Raw genomic sequence first — 18901 nt, 5'->3', positions numbered from 1 at the left:
GCCTGTAAGGAATTTGTACGTTCTCTGCCTGTAAGGAATTTGTACCTTCTCTGCCTGTAAGGAGTTTACCTTCTCTGCCTGTAAGGAATTTGTACGTTCTCTGCCTGTAAGGAATTTGTACCTTCTCTGCCTGTAAGGAGTTTACCTTCTCTGCCTGTAAGGAATTTGTACGTTCTCTGCCTGTAAGGAATTTGTACCTTCTCTGCCTGTAAGGAGTTTACCTTCTCTGCCTGTAAGGAATTTGTACGTTCTCTGCCTGTAAAGAATTTGTACCTTCTCTGCCTGTAGGGAGTTTGTACGTTCTCTGCCTGTAAGGAATTTGTACCTTCTCTGCCTGTAAGGAATTTGTACCTTCTCTGCCTGTAAGGAGTTTACGTTCTCTGCCTGTAAAGAATTTGTACGTTCTCTGCCTGTAAGGAGTTTGTACGTTCTCCCCGTAACCGCATGGGTTTGTTCCGGTTTCCCCCCACAGTCCAAAATTGGTCGGTTAATTTGTCGTTGTATATTGTCCCGTGATTAGGCTAGGATGCAACTGGGGGATTGCTGGCGCTGCAGCTCCACGGGCCGGGAGGGCCCATTCCACGCTGTATCTTAATAAATAAATTAGCTACACTATAAATAAATAGACAGGTAGATAAATAAATGCCCTCTGCTATTAGTCATTTCAACCCTGGGAAAAAAGCTAATGCCTGTCTGTTCTACCTACGCCTCTCATAACCGTCCAACCCTCTCTGACGGCAGAAATGAATGTCCTGTCTGGTTTTCAGGGCTCAGCAGCATCTTCCCGGTTTTAATGCTGTCAGTCATGCAAGTTCCGAGTACCGTCGCACTCAGATTATTCACCGTTGTTTCCGGAACAGTTTTGTTTTACCAGTCAAGGTTGTTAGCCCGGAGCTGAATCCGCAAAACTGGAGGACCAGTGGACCGTGGACAGTGGTCTGGCCTCTACCCTTTGATCTGTTTGGCATGGGTGACGCTACCAAGAGCCGAATCATAAAGCCCTGCCTCCAGCCAGCATAGCTCTGCGGGTCACTGAGGCACGCAAGCCTCCAAACCACAACAAGACTGTGGTCCTCTTGGAGGTCTGACCCCCGCTAAGCTCAGCCCCATCACTGCGGGGGGAGGGGGGGCGAGTCGCAGCGTCCGGCTGCAGGTTCGCACTCGCAATGTGTGCGATGCGGGGGCCGCAAGTGAGCGACACGGCAGTGATGGGGGTGACGGGACCTGCCGACAAGCTGCGGTTGCAAGGACAGATACACGGAGAGGTGCTGGGAAAGGGCCGGGAACATCAGGAAGGATCTCACCCACCCTGCTACGGACTGCTTGTCAGGGAGGAGGCGATGTAGCATCCCCCGGGACCACCAACTCACAAATATAGTGACTTTCCCCAGGCATAGTCGTAGTCATACTTTATTGATCCCGGGGGAAATTGGTTTTCGTTACAGTTGCACCATAAATAATAAATAGTAATAAAACCATAAATAGTTAAATAGTAATATGTAAATTATGCCAGGAAATAAGTCCAGGACCAGCCTATTGGCTCAGGGTGTCTGACCCTCCAAGGGAGGAGTTGTAAAGTTTGATGGCCACAGGCAGGAATGACTTCCTATGATGCTCTGTGTTGCATCTCGGTGGAATGAGACTCTGGCTGAATGTACTCCTGTGCCCACCCAGTACATTATGTAGTGGATGGGAGACATTGTCCAAGATGGCATGCAACTTAGACAGCATCCTCTTTTCAGACACCACTGTGAGAGAGTCCAGTTCCATCCCCACAACATCACTGGCCTTACGAATGAGTTTGTTGATTCTGTTGGTGTCTGCTACCCTCAGCCACAGGCAGTGAGGCTGATCAACACCTCCACCCTCTAACCCACCCTCCACCTCCTCTCACCCACCCTCCACCTCCCCTAACCCATCCTCTTTCTTTTCTTTTTAAATCTTTTTATTAATTTTCAAAATTATACACAATAACAATGTTAATACGAAGAGATTAGAATAATCCTATTATCAATAAACATATACAAAAAAGATTTCAAATAACATAGATATAATAGACTTCCAAACTCATGATGAAAGTAATCATAAAGAAGAAATAAAAAGAAAAAAAAAATATATATACAAAGAAACCCCCCCCCAAAAAAAGAAAAAAAAGGAACTAAATACTAAACCCAAAAAAAGCAAACGGAACAAAACAGGGCTAGATCTTGAATCAAACACGTTCAGTAATGTCATCAACTCCGCTCCTCTATTCATATATTTTAAGTTAATAATAAGGATTTGGAAAGGTCAAATTACATCATATGAAAATGTTGCATAAAAGGTTTCTAAGTTTCTTCAAATTTAACCGAAGGATCAAAGATATCACTTCTAATTTTTTCTAAATTTAAACTTAATATGGTTTGGGAAAACCATTGGAATGTAGGAGGATTGGTCTCCTTCCAGTTCAATAAAGTAGATCTTCTGGCCATTAAAGTAACAAATGCAATCATCCAACAGGCTGAAGAAGATGAAGATCTATGCTCTACCACTGGCAACCCAAAAATTGCCGTAATAGTATGGGGTTTTAAATCAAAGCATAGAACTGTTGAGATAATATCAAAAATATCTTTCCAATATTTTTCCAGGAGAGGACAGGACCAAAACATATGAGTTAAAGAAGCTACCTCAGAGTGACATCTGTCACAAATAGGGTTTATATAGGAATAAAAACGGGCTAATTTATCTTTAGACATATGGGCTCTGTGTACTACTTTAAATTATATTAGTGTATGTTTAGCACATATAGAAGCACTAACTAATTGAAAAATATTATCCCATTTCTCTATAGGTAGACAAAGTTGAAGTTCCCTTTCCCATTCATTTTTAATTTTATCAGATATACCTGGCTGTAACTTCATAACTATATCATAAATAACTGCTATTAATCCCTTCTGGAGAGGATTTAAACCTAAAATTTTATCAGTGATATCAACAGGATTTGAAGTCAGAAAGGTAGGCAACGTAGTACTTAAAAAGTTTCTTATTTGTAAGTCTAAAAAAATGGGATCTAGGCAAATCAAATTTCTTAGGTAACTGTTCAAAAGACATAAAACAGTTATCCAGAAATAAGACACGAAAACATGTTATACTTTTTGTTTTCCATATCAAAAAGGCTTGGTCCATAACCAAGGGTTGAAAAAAAGAAATGAGATATAATAGGACTTGATAACATAAATTTGTTCAAACCAAAAAATTTACAAAATTCGCAATGTATGATTAACTATTGGATTAACCATTTGTTTATTCAATTTAGATAGTACAAAAGGAAGTGAAGTTTCTAAAATGGAAGCTAAAGAGAACCCTTGTACAGAGTGGCCTTCAAGGTTTACCCAATATGGGTTTGGAATTATATTCCAATCTTGCATCCAAATATTAAATATCAAATATTAATTGCCCAATAATAAAATCTTAGGTTAGGCAGTGCTAAACCACCATCTTTCTTGGACTTCTGTAAATATTTTTTACTTAATCTGGGATTTTTGTTTTGCCATATATGAGGAAATTTTAGAATCAATAGTATCAAAAAACGATTTAGGAATAAAAATTGGTATTGTTTGAAATAAATATAAAAATTTAGGTAAAATAATCATTTTAATAGCATTGATTCAGCCAATCAATGATAGAGACAATGGGGACCACTTAGTAATCAGTTGCTTAACCTGATTAGTTAACGGTAAAAGGTTGAAATTAAATAGATCCTTATGTCCCTTAGTAATTTTAACTCCCAAATAAGTAGTCAGTAGTCACTCTATCTTTTTAAATCTTTTTATTGAATAAGTATACCAAAAGGTAAGCCATATAAACATTAATACAATGTTAAAATATAATAAAATTACAGAAGGTATCAATACCAAAAAAAAATACTACAATGTAATTTAAACATAAGAAACCAAGATAACATAATAGTATACTAAATTTTATATATATATCAATAGAAAAAAAGAAAAAAAAACCCCAAAAAAACCCACCGTGCAACTAACTAAAAGCAAAGCAGTCAGTAGTCACTCTAAATGGAGAATGTCTATAAATGGGAACGTGCCTATTCAATGGGAAAAGTTCGCTCTTATAACCAGAAAAACTACTAAACTGAGCAAGCAAAGTTAATACTGCCGGAATAGATTTCCCTTGATTAGAAATATATAATAGTAAATCATCTGCATATAGTGATATTTATGAGTCTCATTTCCCTGGGTGATGCCAAATATATTAGGGGAATTACGAATAGCAATAGGTAGCGGGTTCCAAAGCATTATCAAATAGTAGTGGACTAAGAGGACAGCCCTGCCTAGTACCACGGAATAGATGAAGAAGAGGGGAACTTTGATTGTTAGTAAATACCGAAGCCAAAGGAGCACCTGGCCCTGACGGATAACCCACCCTCCACCCTTCACCTCCACTAACCCACCCTCCACCCTCTCACCTCCATGATCCCACCCTTCACCCTCTCACCGCCACGAACCCACTCTTTACCTCCACTAACCCACCCTTCACCCACCCTCCACCTCCTCTCACCCGCCCTTCAACTCCTCTAACCCGCTTCACCCTCTCACCCACAATCCACCCCCCCCATACCCACGACTGTAGAGACACGCCTCCTCAGAAAGCCCGCCCCTCGGCTCGGGTCAGTGGGAGCACGTTGTCACGCGTCTGACGCATTGACGCGGTTACGTGGGACGCCGGAGTTTGGAGTCCGCGCCATGGCAAGGAAGGTTTCCTATTTCTATGACCCGGATGTGGGCAACTTCCACTATGGTGAGAGAGGACGGGCTGAGGGGTTCGGGGTGTGGGTGTACGGTCACTATGGTGAGAGAGGACAGGCTGAGGGGTTCGGGTCTGGGTATACGGTCACTATGGTGAGAGAGGACAGGCTGAGGGGTTCGGGGTGTGTGTGTACAGTCACTATGGTGAGAGAGGACAGGCTGAGGGGTTGGGGTGTGGGTGTACGGTCACTATGGTGAGAGAGGACAGGCTGAGGGGTTCGGGTCTGGGTATACGGTCACTATGGTGAGAGAGGACAGGCTGAGGGGTTTGGGTGTGGGTGTACGGTCACTATGGTGAGAGAGGACAGGCTGAGGGGTTCGGGTCTGGGTATACGGTCACTATGGTGAGAGAGGACAGGCTGAGGGGTTCGGGGTGTGTGTGTACAGTCACTATGGTGAGAGAGGACAGGCTGAGGGGTTGGGGTGTGGGTGTACGGTCACTATGGTGAGAGAGGACAGGCTGAGGGGTTCGGGGTGTGGGTGTACGGTCACTATGGTGAGAGAGGACAGGCTGAGGGGTTGGGGTGTGGGTGTACGGTCACTATGGTGAGAGAGGACAGGCTGAGGGGTTCGGGGTGTGGGTGTACGGTCACTATGGTGAGAGAGGAAAGGCTGAGGGGTTCGGGTCTGGGTATACGGTCACTATGGTGAGAGAGGACAGGCTGAGGGGTTCGGGGTGTGGGTATACGCTCACTATGGTGAGAGAGGACAGGCTGAGGGGTTCGGGTCTGGGTATCCGGTCACTATGGTGAGAGAGGACAGGCTGAGGGGTTCGGGGTGTGTGTGTACAGTCACTATGGTGAGAGAGGACAGGCTGAGGGGTTCGGGGTGTGGGTGTACGGTCACTATGGTGAGAGAGGACAGGCTGAGGGGTTCGGGTCTGGGTATACGGTCACTATGGTGAGAGAGGACAGGCTGAGGGGTTGGGGTGTGGGTGTACGGTCACTATGGTGAGAGAGGACAGGCTGAGGGGTTCGGGTCTGGGTATACGGTCACTATGGTGAGAGAGGACAGGCTGAGGGGTTCGGGGTGTGTGTGTACAGTCACTATGGTGAGAGAGGACAGGCTGAGGGGTTGGGGTGTGGGTGTACGGTCACTATGGTGAGAGAGGACAGGCTGAGGGGTTCGGGTCTGGGTATACGGTCACTATGGTGAGAGAGGACAGGCTGAGGGGTTGGGGTGTGGGTGTACGGTCACTATGGTGAGAGAGGACAGGCTGAGGGGTTCGGGGTGTGGGTGTACGGTCACTATGGTGAGAGAGGACAGGCTGAGGGGTTGGGGTGTGGGTGTACGGTCACTATGGTGAGAGAGGACAGGCTGAGGGGTTGGGGTGTGGGTGTACGGTCACTATGGTGAGAGAGGACAGGCTGAGGGGTTCGGGTCTGGGTATACGGTCACTATGGTGAGAGAGGACAGGCTGAGGGGTTTGGGTGTGGGTGTACGGTCACTATGGTGAGAGAGGACAGGCTGAGGGGTTGGGGTGTGGGTGTACGGTCACTATGGTGAGAGAGGACAGGCTGAGGGGTTCGGGGTGTGTGTGTACAGACACTATGGTGAGAGAGGACAGGCTGAGGGGTTTGGGTGTGGGTGTACGGTCACTATGGTGAGAGAGGACAGGCTGAGGGGTTTGGGTGTGGGTGTACGGTCACTATGGTGAGAGAGGACAGGCTGAGGGGTTTGGGTGTGGGTGTACGGTCACTATGGTGAGAGAGGACAGGCTGAGGGGTTGGGGTGTGGGTGTACGGTCACTATGGTGAGAGAGGACAGGCTGAGGGGTTGGGGTGTGGGTGTACGCTCACTATGGTGAGAGAGGACAGGCTGAGGGGTTCGGGGTGTGGGTGTACGGTCACTATGGTGAGAGAGGACAGGCTGAGGGGTTGGGGTGTGGGTGTACGCTCACTATGGTGAGAGAGGACAGGCTGAGGGGTTCGGGGTGTGTGTGTACAGTCACTATGGTGAGAGAGGACAGGCTGAGGGGTTGGGGTGTGGGTGTACGCTCACTATGGTGAGAGAGGACAGGCTGAGGGGTTCGGGTGTGGGTGTACGGTCACTATGGTGAGAGAGGACAGGCTGAGGGGTTCGGGTGTGGGTGTACAGTCACTATGGTGAGAGAGGACAGGCTGAGGGGTTCGGGGTGTGGGTGTACGGTCACTATGGTGAGAGAGGACAGGCTGAGGGGTTCGGGGTGTGGGTGTACAGTCACTATGGTGAGAGAGGACAGGCTGAGGGGTTCGGGGTGTGGGTGTACGGTCACTATGGTGAGAGAGGACAGGCTGAGGGGTTCGGGGTGTGGGTGTACGGTCACTATGGTGAGAGAGGACAGGCTGAGGGGTTCGGGTGTGGGTGTACGGTCACTATGGTGAGTGAGGACAGGCTGAGGGGTTCGGGGTGTGGGTGTACGGTCACTATGGTGAGAGAGGACAGGCTGAGGGGTTCGGGTCTGGGTATACGGTCACTATGGTGAGAGAGGACAGGCTGAGGGGTTCGGGGTGTGTGTGTACAGTCACTATGGTGAGAGAGGACAGGCTGAGGGGTTCGGGTCTGGGTATACGGTCACTATGGTGAGAGAGGACAGGCTGAGGGGTTCGGGGTGTGTGTGTACAGTCACTATGGTGAGAGAGGACAGGCTGAGGGGTTCGGGGTGTGGGTGTACGGTCACTATGGTGAGAGAGGACAGGCTGAGGGGTTCGGGTCTGGGTATACGGTCACTATGGTGAGAGAGGACAGGCTGAGGGGTTCGGGGTGTGGGTGTACGGTCACTATGGTGAGAGAGGACAGGCTGAGGGGTTCGGGGTGTGGGTGTACGGTCACTATGGTGAGAGAGGACAGGCTGAGGGGTTCGGGGTGTGGGTGTACGGTCACTATGGTGAGAGAGGACAGGCTGAGGGGTTCGGGGTGTGGGTGTACGGTCACTATGGTGAGAGAGGACAGGCTGAGGGGTTGGGGTGTGGGTGTACGGTCACTATGGTGAGAGAGGACAGGCTGAGGGGTTCGGGTCTGGGTATACGGTCACTATGGTGAGAGAGGACAGGCTGAGGGGTTTGGGTGTGGGTGTACGGTCACTATGGTGAGAGAGGACAGGCTGAGGGGTTGGGGTGTGGGTGTACGGTCACTATGGTGAGAGAGGACAGGCTGAGGGGTTCGGGGTGTGGGTGTACGGTCACTATGGTGAGAGAGGACAGGCTGAGGGGTTCGGGGTGTGGGTGTACGGTCACTATGGTGAGAGAGGACAGGCTGAGGGGTTGGGGTGTGGGTGTACGCTCACTATGGTGAGAGAGGACAGGCTGAGGGGTTCGGGTCTGGGTGTACGGTCACTATGGTGAGAGAGGACAGGCTGAGGGGTTGGGGTGTGGGTGTACGGTCACTATGGTGAGAGAGGACAGGCTGAGGGGTTGGGGTGTGGGTGTACGCTCACTATGGTGAGAGAGGACAGGCTGAGGGGTTCGGGGTGTGGGTGTACGGTCACTATGGTGAGAGAGGACAGGCTGAGGGGTTGGGGTGTGGGTGTACGCTCACTATGGTGAGAGAGGACAGGCTGAGGGGTTCGGGGTGTGTGTGTACAGTCACTATGGTGAGAGAGGACAGGCTGAGGGGTTGGGGTGTGGGTGTACGGTCACTATGGTGAGAGAGGACAGGCTGAGGGGTTCGGGGTGTGGGTGTACGGTCACTATGGTGAGAGAGGACAGGCTGAGGGGTTCGGGGTGTGGGTGTACGGTCACTATGGTGAGAGAGGACAGGCTGAGGGGTTCGGGGTGTGGGTGTACGGTCACTATGGTGAGAGAGGACAGGCTGAGGGGTTGGGGTGTGGGTGTACGGTCACTATGGTGAGAGAGGACAGGCTGAGGGGTTCGGGGTGTGGGTGTACGGTCACTATGGTGAGAGAGGACAGGCTGAGGGGTTGGGGTGTGGGTGTACGGTCACTATGGTGAGAGAGGACAGGCTGAGGGGTTCGGGTCTGGGTATACGGTCACTATGGTGAGAGAGGACAGGCTGAGGGTTGGGTGTGGGTGTACGGTCACTATGGTGAGAGAGGACAGGCTGAGGGGTTTGGGTGTGGGTGTACGGTCACTATGGTGAGAGAGGACAGGCTGAGGGGTTGGGTGTGGGTGTACGGTCACTATGGTGAGAGAGGACAGGCTGAGGGGTTCGGGGTGTGGGTGTACGGTCACTATGGTGAGAGAGGACAGGCTGAGGGGTTTGGGTGTGGGTGTACGGTCACTATGGTGAGAGAGGACAGGCTGAGGGGTTGGGGTGTGGGTGTACGCTCACTATGGTGAGAGAGGACAGGCTGAGGGGTTCGGGTCTGGGTGTACGGTCACTATGGTGAGAGAGGACAGGCTGAGGGGTTGGGGTGTGGGTGTACGGTCACTATGGTGAGAGAGGACAGGCTGAGGGGTTGGGGTGTGGGTGTACGCTCACTATGGTGAGAGAGGACAGGCTGAGGGGTTCGGGGTGTGGGTGTACGGTCACTATGGTGAGAGAGGACAGGCTGAGGGGTTGGGGTGTGGGTGTACGCTCACTATGGTGAGAGAGGACAGGCTGAGGGGTTCGGGGTGTGTGTGTACAGTCACTATGGTGAGAGAGGACAGGCTGAGGGGTTGGGGTGTGGGTGTACGGTCACTATGGTGAGAGAGGACAGGCTGAGGGGTTGGGGTGTGGGTGTACGGTCACTATGGTGAGAGAGGAGGGGTGTGGGTGTACAGGCTGAGGGGTTCGGGTGAGAGGACAGGCTGAGGGGTGGGTGTACGGGTCACTATGGTGAGAGAGGACAGGCTGAGGGGTTCGGGGTGTGGGTGTACGGTCACTATGGTGAGAGAGGACAGGCTGAGGGGTTCGGGGTGTGGGTGTCACTATGGTGAGAGAGGACAGGCTAGGGGTGGGTGAGACTATGGTGAGAGACAGGCTGAGGGGTTCGGGGTGTGGGTGTACGGTCACTATGGTGAGAGAGGACAGGCTGAGGGGTTCGGGGTGTGGGTGTACGGTCACTATGGTGAGAGAGGGGTTGGGTGGGTTACGGTCACTATGGTGAGAGAGGACTGAGGGGTTCGGGGTGTGGGTGTACGGTCACTATGGTGAGAGAGGACAGGCTGAGGGGTTCGGGGTGTGGGTGTACGGTCACTATGGTGAGAGAGGACAGGCTGAGGGGTTCGGGGTGTGGGTGTACGGTCACTATGGTGAGAGACAGGACAGGCTGAGGGGTTTGGGTGTGGGTGTACGGTCACTATGGTGAGAGAGGACAGGCTGAGGGGTTGGGGTGTGGGTGTACGGTCACTATGGTGAGAGAGGACAGGCTGAGGGGTTCGGGTGTGGGTGTACGGTCACTATGGTGAGAGAGGACAGGCTGAGGGGTTCGGGTGGGTGTACGGTCACTATGGTGAGAGAGGACAGGCTGAGGGGTTTGGGTGTGGGTGTACGGTCACTATGGTGAGAGAGGACAGGCTGAGGGGTTGGGGTGTGGGTGTACGGTCACTATGGTGAGAGAGGACAGGCTGAGGGGTTCGGGTCTGGGTGTACGGTCACTATGGTGAGAGAGGACAGGCTGAGGGGTTGTGGTGTGGGTGGGTGTGGTGAGAGAGGACAGGCTCACTATGGTGAGAGAGGACAGGCTGAGGGGTTCGGGGTGTGGGTGTACGGTCACTATGGTGAGAGAGGACAGGCTGAGGGGTTCGGGTCTGGGTATACGGTCACTATGGTGAGAGAGGACAGGCTGAGGGGTTCGGGGTGTGTGTGTACAGTCACTATGGTGAGAGAGGACAGGCTGAGGGGTTGGGGTGTGGGTGTACGGTCACTATGGTGAGAGAGGACAGGCTGAGGGGTTCGGGTCTGGGTATACGGTCACTATGGTGAGAGAGGACAGGCTGAGGGGTTGGGGTGTGGGTGTACGGTCACTATGGTGAGAGAGGACAGGCTGAGGGGTTGGGGTGTGGGTGTACGGTCACTATGGTGAGAGAGGACAGGCTGAGGGGTTGGGGTGTGGGTGTACGGTCACTATGGTGAGAGAGGACAGGCTGAGGGGTTCGGGGTGTGGGTGTACGGTCACTATGGTGAGAGAGGACAGGCTGAGGGGTTGGGGTGTGGGTGTACGGTCACTATGGTGAGAGAGGACAGGCTGAGGGGTTGGGGTGTGGGTGTACGGTCACTATGGTGAGAGAGGACAGGCTGAGGGGTTCGGGGTGTGTGTGTACAGTCACTATGGTGAGAGAGGACAGGCTGAGGGGTTTGGGTGTGGGTGTACGGTCACTATGGTGAGAGAGGACAGGCTGAGGGGTTGGGGTGTGGGTGTACGGTCACTATGGTGAGAGAGGACAGGCTGAGGGGTTTGGGGTGTGGGTGTACGGTCACTATGGTGAGAGAGAGAGGACAGGCTGAGGGGTTGGGGTGTGGGTGTACGGTCACTATGGTGAGAGAGGACAGGCTGAGGGGTTGGGGTGTGGGTGTACGGTCACTATGGTGAGAGAGGACAGGCTGAGGGGTTGGGGTGTGGGTGTACGCTCACTATGGTGAGAGAGGACAGGCTGAGGGGTTCGGGTCTGGGTATACGGTCACTATGGTGAGAGAGGACAGGCTGAGGGGTTTGGGTGTGGGTGTACGGTCACTATGGTGAGAGAGGACAGGCTGAGGGGTTTGGGTGTGGGTGTACGGTCACTATGGTGAGAGAGGACAGGCTGAGGGGTTGGGGTGTGGGTGTACGCTCACTATGGTGAGAGAGGACAGGCTGAGGGGTTTGGGGTGTGGGTGTACAGTCACTATGGTGAGAGAGGACAGGCTGAGGGGTTTGGGTGTGGGTGTACGGTCACTATGGTGAGAGAGGACAGGCTGAGGGGTTGGGGTGTGGGTGTACGCTCACTATGGTGAGAGAGGACAGGCTGAGGGGTTCGGGGTGTGGGTGTACGGTCACTATGGTGAGAGAGGACAGGCTGAGGGGTTCGGGGTGTGGGTGTACGGTCACTATGGTGAGAGAGGACAGGCTGAGGGGTTCGGGGTGTGTGTGTACAGTCACTATGGTGAGAGAGGACAGGCTGAGGGGTTCGGGTCTGGGTATACGGTCACTATGGTGAGAGAGGACAGGCTGAGGGGTTCGGGGTGTGTGTGTACAGTCACTATGGTGAGAGAGGACAGGCTGAGGGGTTGGGGTGTGGGTGTACGGTCACTATGGTGAGAGAGGACTGGCTGAGGGGTTCGGGTCTGGGTATACGGTCACTATGGTGAGAGAGGACAGGCTGAGGGGTTCGGGGTGTGGGTGTACGGTCACTATGGTGAGAGAGGACAGGCTGAGGGGTTGGGGTGTGGGTGTACGGTCACTATGGTGAGAGAGGACAGGCTGAGGGGTTCGGGGTGTGGGTGTACGGTCACTATGGTGAGAGGACAGGCTGAGGGGTTCGGGGTGTGGGTGTACGGTCACTATGGTGAGAGAGGACAGGCTGAGGGGTTGGGGTGTGTGTGTACGGTCACTATGGTGAGAGAGGACAGGCTGAGGGGTTCGGGTCTGGGTATACGGTCACTATGGTGAGAGAGGACAGGCTGAGGGGTTTGGGTGTGGGTGTACGGTCACTATGGTGAGAGAGGACAGGCTGAGGGGTGTGGGTGTACGGTCACTATGGTGAGAGAGGACAGGCTGAGGGGTTTGGGTGTGGGTGTACGGTCACTATGGTGAGAGAGGACAGGCTGAGGGGTTGGGGTGTGGGTGTACGCTCACTATGGTGAGAGAGGACAGGCTGAGGGGTTCGGGTCTGGGTGTACGGTCACTATGGTGAGAGAGGACAGGCTGAGGGGTTGTGGTGTGGGTGTACGGTCACTGTGGTGAGAGAGGACAGGCTGAGGGGTTGGGGTGTGGGTGTACGCTCACTATGGTGAGAGAGGACAGGCTGAGGGGTTCGGGGTGTGGGTGTACGGTCACTATGGTGAGAGAGGACAGGCTGAGGGGTTGGGGTGTGGGTGTACGCTCACTATGGTGAGAGAGGACAGGCTGAGGGGTTGGGGTGTGGGTGTACGCTCACTATGGTGAGAGAGGACAGGCTGAGGGGTTCGGGGTGTGTGTGTACAGTCACTATGGTGAGAGAGGACAGGCTGAGGGGTTTGGGTGTGGGTGTACGGTCACTATGGTGAGAGAGGACAGGCTGAGGGGTTGGGGTGTGGGTGTACGGTCACTATGGTGAGAGAGGACAGGCTGAGGGGTTGGGGTGTGGGTGTACGGTCACTATGGTGAGAGAGAACAGGCTGAGGGGTGTGGGTGTGGGTGTACGGTCACTATGGTGAGAGAGGACAGGCTGAGGGGTTCGGGTCTGGGTATACGGTCACTATGGTGAGAGAGGACAGGCTGAGGGGTTCGGGGTGTGTGTGTACAGTCACTATGGTGAGAGAGGACAGGCTGAGGGGTTGGGGTGTGGGTGTACGGTCACTATGGTGAGAGAGGACAGGCTGAGGGGTTCGGGTCTGGGTATACGGTCACTATGGTGAGAGAGGACAGGCTGAGGGGTTGGGGTCTGGGTGTACGGTCACTATGGTGAGAGAGGACAGGCTGAGGGGTTCGGGGTGTGGGTGTACGGTCACTATGGTGAGAGAGGACAGGCTGAGGGGTTGGGGTGTGGGTGTACGGTCACTATGGTGAGAGAGGACAGGCTGAGGGGTTCGGGGTGTGGGTGTACGGTCACTATGGTGAGAGAGGACAGGCTGAGGGGTTGGGGTGTGGGTGTACGGTCACTATGGTGAGAGAGGACAGGCTGAGGGGTTGGGGTGTGGGTGTACGCTCACTATGGTGAGAGAGGACAGGCTGAGGGGTTCGGGTCTGGGTATACGGTCACTATGGTGAGAGAGGACAGGCTGAGGGGTTTGGGTGTGGGTGTACGGTCACTATGGTGAGAGAGGACAGGCTGAGGGGTTTGGGTGTGGGTGTACGGTCACTATGGTGAGAGAGGACAGGCTGAGGGGTTGGGGTGTGGGTGTACGCTCACTATGGTGAGAGAGGACAGGCTGAGGGGTTTGGGGTGTGTGTGTACAGTCACTATGGTGAGAGAGGACAGGCTAAGGGGTTTGGGTGTGGGTGTACGGTCACTATGGTGAGAGAGGACAGGCTGAGGGGTTGGGGTGTGGGTGTACGGTCACTATGGTGAGAGAGGACAGGCTGAGGGGTTGGGGTGTGGGTGTACGGTCACTATGGTGAGAGAGGACAGGCTGAGGGGTTCGGGTCTGGGTATACGGTCACTATGGTGAGAGAGGACAGGCTGAGGGGTTTGGGTGTGGGTGTACGGTCACTATGGTGAGAGAGGACAGGCTGAGGGGTTTGGGTGTGGGTGTACGGTCACTATGGTGAGAGAGGACAGGCTGAGGGGTTGGGGTGTGGGTGTACGCTCACTATGGTGAGAGAGGACAGGCTGAGGGGTTCGGGGTGTGGGTGTACGGTCACTATGGTGAGAGAGGACAGGCTGAGGGGTTCGGGGTGTGGGTGTACGGTCACTATGGTGAGAGAGGACAGGCTGAGGGGTTCGGGGTGTGTGTGTACAGTCACTATGGTGAGAGAGGACAGGCTGAGGGGTTCGGGTCTGGGTATACGGTCACTATGGTGAGAGAGGACAGGCTGAGGGGTTCGGGGTGTGTGTGTACAGTCACTATGGTGAGAGAGGACAGGCTGAGGGGTTGGGGTGTGGGTGTACGGTCACTATGGTGAGAGAGGACTGGCTGAGGGGTTCGGGTCTGGGTATACGGTCACTATGGTGAGAGAGGACAGGCTGAGGGGTTGGGGTGTGGGTGTACGGTCACTATGGTGAGAGAGGACAGGCTGAGGGGTTCGGGGTGTGGGTGTACGGTCACTATGGTGAGAGAGGACAGGCTGAGGGGTTCGGGGTGTGGGTGTACGGTCACTATGGTGAGAGAGGACAGGCTGAGGGGTTCGGGTCTGGGTATACGGTCACTATGGTGAGAGAGGACAGGCTGAGGGGTTTGGGGTGTGGGTGTACGGTCACTATGGTGAGAGAGGACAGGCTGAGGGGTTCGGGGTGTGGGTGTACGGTCACTATGGTGAGAGAGGACAGGCTGAGGGGTTGGGGTTGGGTGTACGCTCACTATGGTGAGAGAGGACAGGCTGAGGGGTTCGGGGTGTGGGTGTACGGTCACTATGGTGAGAGAGGACAGGCTGAGGGGTTCGGGTCTGGGTATACGGTCACTATGGTGAGAGAGGACAGGCTGAGGGGTTCGGGGTGTGGGTGTACGGTCACTATGGTGAGAGAGGACAGGCTGAGGGGTTGGGGTGTGGGTGTACGGTCACTATGGTGAGAGAGGACAGGCTGAGGGGTTGGGGTGTGGGTGTACGCTCACTATGGTGAGAGAGGACAGGCTGAGGGGTTCGGGTCTGGGTATACGGTCACTATGGTGAGAGAGGACAGGCTGAGGGGTTTGGGTGTGGGTGTACGGTCACTATGGTGAGAGAGGACAGGCTGAGGGGTTTGGGTGTGGGTGTACGGTCACTATGGTGAGAGAGGACAGGCTGAGGGGTTGGGGTGTGGGTGTACGGTCACTATGGTGAGAGAGGACAGGCTGAGGGGTTTGGGGTGTGTGTGTACAGTCACTATGGTGAGAGAGGACAGGCTAAGGGGTTTGGGTGTGGGTGTACGGTCACTATGGTGAGAGAGGACAGGCTGAGGGGTTGGGGTGTGGGTGTACGCTCACTATGGTGAGAGAGGACAGGCTGAGGGGTTCGGGTCTGGGTGTACGGTCACTATGGTGAGAGAGGACAGGCTGAGGGGTTGGGGTGTGGGTGTACGGTCACTATGGTGAGAGAGGACAGGCTGAGGGGTTGGGGTGTGGGTGTACGCTCACTATGGTGAGAGAGGACAGGCTGAGGGGTTCGGGGTGTGGGTGTACGGTCACTATGGTGAGAGAGGACAGGCTGAGGGGTTGGGGTGTGGGTGTACGCTCACTATGGTGAGAGAGGACAGGCTGAGGGGTTCGGGGTGTGTGTGTACAGTCACTATGGTGAGAGAGGACAGGCTGAGGGGTTTGGGTGTGGGTGTACGGTCACTATGGTGAGAGAGGACAGGCTGAGGGGTTGGGGTGTGGGTGTACGGTCACTATGGTGAGAGAGGACAGGCTGAGGGGTTGGGGTGTGGGTGTACGGTCACTATGGTGAGAGAGAACAGGCTGAGGGTTGTGGGTGTACTGTCACTATGGTGAGAGAGGACAGGCTGAGGGGTTTGGGTGTGGGTGTACGGTCACTATGGTGAGAGAGGACAGGCTGAGGGGTTCGGGTGTGGGTCTGGGTGTATGGTCACTATGGTGAGAGAGGACAGGCTGAGGGGTTGGGGTGTGGGTGTACGGTCACTATGGTGAGAGAGGACAGGCTGAGGGGTTTGGGTGTGGGTGTACGGTCACTATGGTGGGAGAGGACAGGCTGAGGGGTGTGGGTGTACGGTCACTATGGTGAGAGAGGACAGGCTGAGGGGTTGGGGTGTGGGTGTACGCTCACTATGGTGAGAGAGGACAGGCTGAGGGGTTCGGGGTGTGTGTGTACAGTCACTATGGTGAGAGAGGACAGGCTGAGGGGTTTGGGTGTGGGTGTACGGTCACTATGGTGAGAGAGGACAGGCTGAGGGGTTGGGGTGTGGGTGTACGCTCACTATGGTGAGAGAGGACAGGCTGAGGGGTTCGGGTCTGGGTGTACGGTCACTATGGTGAGAGAGGACAGGCTGAGGGGTTGGGGTGTGGGTGTACGGTCACTATGGTGAGAGAGGACAGGCTGAGGGGTTGGGGTGTGGGTGTACGCTCACTATGGTGAGAGAGGACAGGCTGAGGGGTTCGGGGTGTGGGTGTACGGTCACTATGGTGAGAGAGGACAGGCTGAGGGGTTGGGGTGTGGGTGTACGCTCACTATGGTGAGAGAGGACAGGCTGAGGGGTTCGGGGTGTGTGTGTACAGTCACTATGGTGAGAGAGGACAGGCTGAGGGGTTTGGGTGTGGGTGTACGGTCACTATGGTGAGAGAGGACAGGCTGAGGGGTTGGGGTGTGGGTGTACGGTCACTATGGTGAGAGAGGACAGGCTGAGGGGTTGGGGTGTGGGTGTACGGTCACTATGGTGAGAGAGAACAGGCTGAGGGGTGTGGGTGTACTGTCACTATGGTGAGAGAGGACAGGCTGAGGGGTTGGGGTGTGGGTGTACGCTCACTATGGTGAGAGAGGACAGGCTGAGGGGTTCGGGTGTGGGTCTGGGTGTATGGTCACTATGGTGAGAGAGGACAGGCTGAGGGGTTGGGGTGTGGGTGTACGGTCACTATGGTGAGAGAGGACAGGCTGAGGGGTTTGGGTGTGGGTGTACGGTCACTATGGTGGGAGAGGACAGGCTGAGGGGTGTGGGTGTACCGTCACTATGGTGAGAGAGGACAGGCTGAGGGGTTTGGGTGTGGGTGTACGGTCACTATGGTGAGAGAGGACAGGCTGAGGGGTTCGGGGTGGGGGTGTACGGTCACTATGGTGAGAGGACAGGCTGTAGGGTTGGGGGTGTACAGTCACGCTGTGTGTTGCTACGATGGTGTAGGTTTGGGGTGTTCAGGGTTTTGGGCTGTTATGTGAAAGTGTAGGGTCAGTGTGTAGGTTTGGGGGTGTGTGAAGTGGATTGGAGTCAGTATGTAGGTATGGGGGGGTTGGGGTCAGTGTGTAGGTATGGGGGAGGTGTGGAATGGTGTATGGTCAGACAACATGGTGTGGGATTGTAACGGGTGTTCGGTCAGATGGTGTGTAGTTATTATGGTGTAGGGTTTACGGGTTTAGCAGTGGGGAGAGGGGTCAGGCTGTAATAATAACTTTATTCATAGAGCTCTTTTCATACAGATGTCGTTCAAAGAGCTTTGCAATGGAATAAAAGTACAAATCTGAGATTAAAATAAATGTTTGTGTGAATCCTGAGACCGCTATACCACCTTCCTGAGAGGCTGGAATACTCTGGAATTCAATATCTAAAACTGTAAGGGATGCAGACTTAGTTGATCTTTAAACACCAGCTCAAAACCTATTTATTTAATCTTGTTTTTAACTAACATTGTTCTCTCTTTTATTTTCATGTTTATTGTTATTTTATTTTCATGTTTGCATTGTATCCCATTGTAAATCACTTTGGCCCACATTGTCTGTGTGAAAAGTGCTCTGTAAATAAAGTTGTTGTTATTATTATTCTATTTCCATTAACCAGACTGGTTCCCCTCTCACCCCTCCTCTTCATCTCATCTGCCCATCAGCTCCCCAGGTTTTCCCTGCTTTCCCTTTCTTTCATAGTCCATTCACATCTCCCATCAGAATGCTCCTCCTTCAGCCCTTTACCTTTCCCACCTCTCACCTCCCAACTTCCCACATCATTCCCACACACCTTCCCCCTCAGCTGCTCTCACATCCCCTCTTGTCCTCCTCTTCTCCCCACCTTCTCACTTTGGCTTCTTTCACCTTCCTTTACAGTCATGATGAAGGTTTCCAGGTGGGAGCCAATATGATAGAGCTGAGGAGAAGCCAGAAGGTTTACAAAATATGGGGTTGAGATTGCAAAGGGATCTGAATAAGGGTAATGTCACAATTGTAATAGGAGACTTCAGTATGCAAGGGAATTGGGAAAATCTGGTTGGTGTCAGATCGCAAGGGAAGGAATTAGTTGAATGCCTATGAGATGGCTTTTTAGAGCAACTTGTACTTGAGCCTACTTGGGGAAAGCCTATCTTAGATTGGGTTTTGTGTAATAACCCAGATCTTATTAGGGAGCTTAATGTAAAGGAACCCACAGGAGGCAATGATCATAATGTGATTGAATTCAAACTGCAGTTTGAGAGGGAGAAGCATAAGTCAAATGTATCAGTGTCACAATGGAATAAAGGGAATTACTGAGGCATGAGAGAGGAGCTTGCTTGGTGGATTGGAGGAGGATACTGACGGGAGAGCAGAGGTGGCTCAGGTTTCTGGGAATAGTTCACAAGGCGCAGGATAGATATGGCCCACAGAAGTAGTTCTCAAATGGCAGGGCTATTTCTCAAATGAAGTTAATGCTTGCATAAAAGACAAGGGCAGCAAATATGAGTGGGAAGCTGGATGATTGAGATGCTTTAAAAACCCCAACAAAAGGCAACTAAAG

The 18901-nt window shown here is 53.1% G+C and overlaps 1 protein-coding gene across 2 annotated transcripts in view; it reads left to right on the top strand.

Annotated features, from left to right (window-relative positions):
- Positions 1–4690: 4690 nt before the first annotated feature.
- Positions 4691–18901, top strand: part of hdac3 (histone deacetylase 3) — an 88429-nt gene continuing 74218 nt past the window's right edge. Inside the window, exon 1 of one of the 2 annotated variants that reach the window (XM_063053086.1) lies at positions 4691–4794. In XM_063053086.1, coding sequence (XP_062909156.1) covers positions 4740–4794 — 55 coding nt within the window. In that variant the 5' untranslated portion in view covers positions 4691–4739. Of the gene's footprint in view, positions 4795–17693; positions 17753–18901 lie in introns of those variants that run through there. The other variant, XM_063053087.1, reaches the window with a different exon arrangement.

The sequence above is a fragment of the Mobula hypostoma genome, chromosome 7, assembly GCF_963921235.1.
Source record: "Mobula hypostoma chromosome 7, sMobHyp1.1, whole genome shotgun sequence".
NCBI classification, from domain to species: domain Eukaryota; kingdom Metazoa; phylum Chordata; class Chondrichthyes; order Myliobatiformes; family Myliobatidae; genus Mobula; species Mobula hypostoma.
Note: the sequence above shows the minus strand (reverse complement) of the source record. Positions and strands in the feature narration are given on the sequence as shown.